Below are 8,667 nucleotides of genomic sequence, written 5' to 3'. Positions count from 1 at the left end.
GTCCTTGTGTAGTTTTGCGCGAAATTCGTAACAAACCAAACCGATCATCGTGAATACAACGTTACCTGCACCATAGACAATTCTATTGGTTACTTTAAACAATTGTGAATTTTCAGGGGTATTTGTTTGTTTGTTTGTAATTAAGCACAAAGCTACACAATAGGCTCTCTGTGCTCTGCTCACCACTGATATCGAAACCCGGATTCTAGTGTTGTAAGTCCGCAGACATACCGCTGTGCCACTGGGGGCTTCAGGGGTATCATATGAATTATTTTTCTATATATATATATGTATTCTATAAACTCAGAAGATGAGCAGTTTTGTGAAAGAGTAGAACATATCATAATGCTGCTACATAATATTAGGTCGTCAAGAGATTAATGTCGCTTTTTTTTAGATGAAAAACCCAAATAACTCATATGTCAAAACAAAACATTTATCAAATGAAATAGTCTCCATCTTATCGATGATAATTTTTCATCTTACAGGCAGGTTGTTAATGCCCTGATTAAGGTTATCACCTGGCTTTGAAGCAAAAAACATGTCGATGTTTTCTTTAACACCTTCCACATTTTAAGATGGTGTTGCAACAAAACGAAAAAATGGTAATCTGATGGTATCATATCTGGAGAATATGGTGGGTGGGGGAGAACTTCCCAACGCAACTCCATAATCTTGTGTTGCATCAAACGTGTCACATGTGGGCGTGCATTGTCGTGGAGAAAAATAACACTTTTCCGATTGACGAGTAAAGGGCGTTTCTCATGAAGGGCTTGATTTAAACGTTCCAGTTGCTGGCTATAGATCTCTGCATTCACAGTTCGCTGTGGAATGAGGAGTTCGAAATGAATTACCCTTTTGATGCCCCACCAAATACAAAGCATCACTTTCTGCGGATGGAGTCCAGGTTTTGGGGTCGGAAGTGGTTTTTTTCTAGGACTTAGCCATTGTTTTTAATATTAGCATAGGGAATCCATTTTTCATCACCAGTGACAATTCTGTCCAAAAATGGTTCACGCGCATTACGCACCCAAAGTTACGAAGCAACGTTCACAGTTGGAAACGATGATCTTCGGGGAGTTTGTGAAGCACCCAAACATCTTTTTTTGTGGAGTTTTCCCATATTTCTTAGATGTTTACGTATTGTTTCATGAGAAACATGCAATGTGAAGGCCATTTCCCGAGTGTGTTGTCTTGGGTTAGACTCAACAAGCGTCTTCAGAGGATCACTATCAATTCCAACAAGTCGGTCCCTGCCATCACAGTTTTTAAGGCTAAAGTCACCTGAACGAAATTTGCTGAACCATCGTTGACACTTACGAACGTTCAAAAAATTTCCATAAACTTCTTTGATATTCTTTGTGGCTACTTTGTGTATTCTAACAGCATTACATGCCGAATGTGTATCTCGTCGTATGCCATCACTATTACAGTATACTAAACTTTACACATTATATAGGCTACATTAACGTGACGTTTAGGCGGTTCGTTTAACTAATATACCTGATGTACGTTTTTTGGGGGGCGTGGTTAATGAAAGTGTTCCAAAACGCGACATTAATTTCTTGACGATCTAATAATTGACATGAACTACATTTTAGTGTTTTATAAATTAAACTAAAATTGTCTTTGTTATACACAATATTTTATAAACAAGTTAAGCTCTTTTCATGATTTATAAACGTTGAATAGTTTTAAAATGTTAACTAAAATTTTATCATACTTAAAGATCTATGGATATTATTTAATCAGCCTCTTTTTGTTAATGAAGGTGCGGATTAATCTTGGATCTGGAGAAGAAGTTCTAACATCCTTGCCGGGACTCAAGTTTGACGATCTTTTATGGCATGAGGCAAAAATACACAGAGTTGATGGGGAAGTAACCCTTGTAATAGACGAGATTCACAAAACTTTCCTCCATATTTCAGGTCGCTTTTTTGAGTTGAATATCAAATCTGGTATTTTTCTGGGCCAATTAGGAAGCGACAGTAAAGAACTTTTCAGAAATATCCAAAGCTTCCGAGGATGTTTAGAAAGTGTAATATTCAATGAGCACGATGTTTTACGACTTGCAGCGGAATCACTAGAGAAACACGTTTTTGGAGTTACTTGGGACTGTAGAGAGGAATTTGAGGCATCGTCACTTGAACCAATAAGCTTCATTGAAGATGGTGCCTTTATAGCTCTGCCCACATTAAAGGCTAGAAATGGAGGTAATTTGACCTTTGAAATCAAAACTCATTCACAACTAGCAGTACTACTCTACAATGCTGGAGATCATTCTGAAACAGATTTTGTTGCAGTAGAGATTGTCGATGGCTTTGTAATTTTATCTGTTAATGAAGGTAATGGAGTGATTGAAATTCAGTCGGACGTTATGATCAGTGACGGTGAATGGCACTACGTGGAAGTGGACTTTAGCTCTATGTTCCTAGAAATTGAAGTCGATGGCAAACGAGAGTCCCTCAGACCAAGTGTAGGGCAAAATCGATTTTTTGACCTTGACGGTTTCTTGTATATTGGTGGAATAGAAAAGAATAAACAGTCCAGAGCTCTGCAGCAGGGTATAAAATCTCTGGTTCTAGGAAGTACTAGCAGTTCTTTAGGTGGATGTCTGCAAAATATTAAACTAAACGATCAACAGGTCGGCCTCCAAGAAGTTCAGTTTAGCTTGGGTATCAAACCAGGTTGTGTTTGGGAATACCCATGTCTTCAAAGTCCATGTATTTCTGGAGCTCATTGTTTACAGGATGGTTTGGAAAACTTCCGCTGTGTTTGTGATAAATTATTTTGTATAAATGAAAGTTTCACTGCAGCATACAAGCTCTATGCCCAGTCTTTACCTATTGATGTTGAAATTTTGGCGGTACGTCCCTTGAATATCGCAGAAGGAGGAAGTAGTGTGATAACTTCTGAAAACATCAAAATTACAGTAGATTTCCACAGATATGGAATAACTGAATCATATGTTATTTTCCATATCGTTAATCCGCCCAAGCATGGATTTGTAGAAGTTGAGATTTGGAAAGGATCATCGGATAACATTTTTACGTTATCTGATCTCATTTCCAATAACATACGTTATACACACGACGACACTGAACATTACAATGATCAAATCCTTTTCAATTTAGAATTTAGAGCTCAAAACTTTCGTTTGCCTCCGTTTCTTGAAAAGCGACAGCAATTTCTCTTCCACATTATAATAACCCCAGTAAATGATCCCCCAAAATTAAAACTATCCTCAGATCAAATATTAAGACTCCCGAAACACACAAAGAAGACGATAACTCGTGATATTCTTCAAGCCAACGACCCAGACAGCAAAGATTCCGAGTTAGTCTACACTGTAGTGAGTTTAGGTTCAGAGACTGGGGGTTTCTTTGAAAATGCTAACTTTTCTGGTGAACAGCTGAAATCATTCACACAGGAACTAGTAAATCAGAAGCTTATTAACTACGTTCATCGTGGAACCGCAAGTTCTCGAATTGCACTTCAAATATCTGATGGAATTGAAGACGGACAAACTGCTGTTTTAAAGATTGAAGCCTTTGAATTAATTCTTTCACTGGTTAAAAACACTGGTATTGAGTTACCTTACAAAGGGCATGTCCTCATAACAACAGATAACCTTACTTTTACGAATAATTCACCTAATGAAGATCTAAGCATTAGATATAATATCACTAACTTACCTCAGTTTGGCAACATCCAAAAAAGAAGAAGTGATGGTCTTTGGAAAAATGTGAACCATTTCAATCAACGGCAGATTAACAAATCTAAAATTAGATATATCCATATCTCAGGAAAACCTTCTCAAGATGAATTTAGATACACAGTAACATGCGAAGGAATTAAGATCCAAGAGCCTTACAGTTTTTATATTAATTTCATAAATGTTTCTTTAAAAGAAATAAAAAACGAAATACTGTTCTTGAATGATGAAATGGAAGCACCACTAACTATGGAACACCTGAAATATCAATCAATACCTGCTATCGCAGATTATCGAAACATAATTTTTACTATAAGATCTATTCCCAAATATGGAGTTTTATATCTTATTCCTGGTAAAAAACATAAATTTCGACACAACAAAAAACTACAAGAAGGAGCCATCTTCACCCAGGCTGATATAGAAAGTAAATACGTTTTCTACAAACTAATTCGAGAATCTTACTCATCTCTAAATGATAGTTTTACCTTTGAAGTAAATAGTTTTGGCACAAAAACTGGTCCTAAAAAGTTTTCAATACAGTATCGTACAGTTGAAACAAGTGCTATTGTTGAAATAAAAAGTTTGACTGTAGTTGAAGGAGGGAAAGTAAAAATTGGGAAGAAAAATCTACATATTTACAGTCCACATTTACCTAGTATGATCTATAATGTAACAGCGAAACCTCAGTATGGTGTACTAAAGCTACTTCTTGAAGATCACATGAAAGATTCACCAAGTTCTTTCACTAGTGTAGATTTACAAGAAGAAAACCTTCTGTATGTTCATGATGATTCAGAACATGATGAAGATAGTTTCCAATTTATGGCTTATTCTCAGAATTCCAACAATGATGCTGTGTTGTATGGAACTTTGCATATTGAGGTGATTATGAAAAACGACAACCCTCCAGTCCGAACGGTTGAAAAGCCCTTCTTGGTGCAAACAAATGGAGAAAAGAAACTAACAGGGAAATATCTTCAGTATAAAGACAAAGATATCGACTCTTCTCCAGCACAGATGCAATATACACGACGGGCTATACCAAATGGTGCGCTTTACCACATTAAAAATCCCAGTGTTCCGGTATTTCAGTTCACACAGGAAGATTTAAATGAGGGAAAGATTATTTTCCGACACAGTGGTGAACTTTATGGGAAGACTATCCTTTGGATTACAGATGGTCAGTTTTTTGTAACAGGCGTATTGGAAATAGAAGTCTCAGAACCCTTTATCGAACTTACTAGAAACACAGGTTCGATAGTGAGAAGAGGAAAGAACGTGGTAATCACCTCCCAAAATCTAAGCGTGAAAACGAACGGTGATTTCAATGGTGATGATGTCAGGTTCAAGATTGCCTCTACTCCTAAGCATGGACACATCTTAGTAAATGGTAAAAAAGAGAACCAATTTACTAGCATAGATATAGAAAACGGCAATGTGGAATATGAGCACGACAATAGTTTTAGTTTCTCAGACGTTTTTGGTTTTGTGGCTTTTGTGGATAAGTTAAATATTGAAGGAAACTTTTCGATAAGTATATACCCAGATAGCTATTGGGATCCTCTGAAAATTGTAAGCAACAAAACACTACACGTTAACGAGAACAAAAGAAGGAAAATTGGCCCTGCTTTTTTGAATATTGCTCATACTAATGTTAACCCAATGAATATTGAATACACCATAAGATCAGGTCCCTTTCATGGTCAACTAAAACTAAACGATTCAGACAAATCGCTTAAGAAAGAAAATCACATGTCTGGTCTTACTTTTACCCAAGCAGACATCAATGAAGGTTTATTAATGTACGTACAAACAAAGAATAATGTTACAAATGACAGTTTTTGTTTTGATGTTACAAATGGGGTTACCTCGTTACAGAATTTAACGTTTATGATCAATATAATTTCTAAAATTATTTTGTTAAAAACAGGAAATATAACAGTGGCAGAAGGCAAACTTGTAGCTTTGACTGAATACGTGCTAGATGTGGCCAATCCTTATTTCGCCCATTGGATTTCGGACTTTCTTATCATAGAACCGCCTCGAAATGGACATATAATAAACGTTAAAGATCCTGGAAATATGGTCATGGAGTTTTCTCTTGTACAGTTGAAGAATGGCTTGATTCATTACAGACATGACGATTCAGAGACAACTCGAGATTGGTTCACTGTGGTTGGAAGACCTGCAGACTTGAGCAAGGAAAGTGCACCGAGCACTATACACGTGCGTGTTACCCCTATCAACGATGAAGTTCCTTACCTAGTTAACAACACTGGATTAGAGGTGTGGGAAGGATCTTCGGCCTCTATCACTAGTCGTCATCTAGCGGCAGCTGACGATGACTCTGAACAAGAAGTTTTAACTTTTGAGATTTCTGTACCAAGAAATGGATACATTTCCTTGAAAGAAAGTGCCAAAACTCCTATCGTTAAGTTCACTCAAGCCCAAATAAACAGAGGAATGGTGATTTTTGTTCATACAGGTGAGTCTATAACCAAATGTAGTAAAACAGTGCAGAAAAAAAATGAATAAAACTATAGCTAAATAATCATTAAACAAATATACTGTGCATGTTAGAGAAAACGTAAATAATTTGTTTCCAAGAGTTGAGAGGGGTTGAGTTACTAGTTTTTATCTTATAGCCCCTTAATTGTCCGTTACTGAAACATCTTGACCATTTAGATATTTCAGTGATCTTGATCAACAATAATTTAATCTCTAAGATCTGGCCCGGCATGGCCAGGTGGATAAGGCGCTCGACTCGCAATCTGAGGGTCGCGGGTTCGAATCCCCGTCCCACCAAACATGCTCGCCCTTTCAGCCGTGAGGGCGTTATAACGTGACGATCAATTCCGCTATTCGTTGGTAAAAGAGTAGCCCAAGAGTTGGCGGTGGGTGGTGATGACTAGCTGCCTTCCCTCTAGTCTTACACTGCTAAATTAGGGATGGCTAGCGCAGATAGCCCTCGTGTAGCTTTGCGCGAAATTCAAAAACAAACAAACAAACTAAGGGTATCTAGAATATTACTAAATCAGACCTACACCCAGACAATTTTTTCAATATCCAGTTCACCAATTTACAAAGTAAAACAACTTGGCTAATTATTATATGCTAGCCGCGGCCTGCAAAACGTTTGTAGTAGTTTTCATTACTTTCGCTTCAATTCGGTTTATTCTATTATCTTTACGCACGCCATTTAAGCTAGGCTTTCTTGCAGGCTTATGTGTTAGTTTGTTAGTTAATGTTAATTCTGTTCTATTTGGAAAAAATTTACGCACTCAGACAAACAAACTCGCGTAAAGGTAACTTTATTTAATAACACTGCACGCAAAGTAAACAATAAGTTAAAGTAATGGTATTTATAATAGCGTACATAGTATGAAACAGTTACGAGCGTTTATTGTATGACAAGCTTTACAGGTTGAAACAAAGAAACTCACAAAAATGTGGAATAAAACCCATAGTAAAGAAAAAAAGTAGTTAAAAGGAGTTTATGGCAGTTTATGAAACGAACCGACTCTAAATTATTCAAAGTAAACTAAATGTGATGAAGACAAACTTAGCTGATTATGCAGAAACATCTGAATGCGTACCCCCAAACAGTATCGATAGCCATGAAAAAAATGTTTTAATCACCAAGACTAAGAGTTCTTATTAGATGTAATGATTCCAAGAGGTTATATTTTCGGGTCTACAGACAGATGAACGAACATACAGGAACTTATCACATAACTGTTTCACTCGTTTTTCAAGGAAACGCCATTTTATATAATTGAGCAAGTTGGTTTAATATTAACAATATACCGGCTCTACCAAACAGGATAATCTCGTGGTCTTTCGAACTTTACGTGAATCACACATCTACACCTTCCGCATTTCTTTTTCTTTTTTTTTTCTCCACGAAGCTGTAGTCAAGTTATGTTTGAAGTACACGCTAGGTAAGATTTTACAGCAACATCGTCACCCATTCACACGTGAACGTGATGGTACCACAGTGATTGCCCACAGTTCAACTTATCTCTTTGCATGATTAAATTCGTAACGCCGACGGTGATTTTTAGTACATTGCCCACAAGTTACGACTTCAAATGGGCACCAAATGACCAAGCAAAACGAAAGCCACCACTTTCGGCGCTCGCTGCAAGGCCATTTTTATTCCGCCTACTTCTTAGAGCCATAACATGCAAAAACCACAGGGGGGAAAAAAACTTACATATTTATTCTATTTCATTCGTTTTTCCCTCTTCGTTAGCGATGCACAAAGAAAATAAAATAAAAATAAATTTACTTTGCTCGTCACTTTTAAGAGTACAATTTTCTTGTCAACAAGACATGCGAATCGGTGAACTCATCATTGAGCGTATCAGACACACTCCACTAGCTGAGAAAATTATAAGTAAGAATCCAAATTGTTCGTAAATTGATGGCTTATATTCTCTACTTATAATATACATGACTTAAGGTTTGTATCTTAAAAATAACAAAACCAACCTGAAAATTGTTTGTTTTGAATTTCGCTCAAAGCTATACGAGGGCTCTCCGCGCTAGCCGTCCCTAATTTAGTAGTGTAAGACTAGAGGGACGGCAGCTAGTCATCACCACCCACCGCCAACTCTTGGGCTACTCTTTTACCAACGAATAGTGGGATTGACCGTCACATTATAACGCCCCCACGGCTGAGAGGGCGAGCATGTTTGGTGTGAGGGGCATTCGAACCCGCGACCCTCAGATTGCGAGTCGAGTGCCCTAACCACCTGGCCATGCCGGGCCTCCCACCTGAAGAATGTTTAGTAATGCATTAATAACGATCTTGGCCACACGAACATTTTAGCCTTGAGTTAACGTACAGCCTGGTGTGGTTAAATCAAACAGCACTTTGTTAGAAAAAAAAAAAAAGTATATATATATATATATATATACAGACAAACACATAACGCGAATGAACT

General features: G+C 37.3%; 1 protein-coding gene across 2 annotated transcripts in view; it reads left to right on the top strand.

Annotated features, from left to right (window-relative positions):
• Positions 1–8,667, top strand: part of LOC106459009 (chondroitin sulfate proteoglycan 4-like) — an 87,758-nt gene that overhangs the window by 67,160 nt on the left and 11,931 nt on the right. For both annotated transcript variants that reach the window (XM_022385385.1, XM_022385386.1), the window contains exon 4: positions 1,772–6,203. In XM_022385385.1, coding sequence (XP_022241093.1) covers positions 1,772–6,203 — 4,432 coding nt within the window. The remainder of the gene's footprint in view (positions 1–1,771; positions 6,204–8,667) is intronic.

The sequence above is a fragment of the Limulus polyphemus genome, unplaced genomic scaffold (assembly GCF_000517525.1).
Source record: "Limulus polyphemus unplaced genomic scaffold, Limulus_polyphemus-2.1.2 Scaffold546, whole genome shotgun sequence".
Taxonomy (NCBI): Eukaryota; Metazoa; Arthropoda; class Merostomata; order Xiphosura; family Limulidae; genus Limulus; species Limulus polyphemus.
The sequence above is the reverse complement of the archived record's forward strand: the minus strand, read 5'-3'. Positions and strand labels throughout refer to the sequence as shown.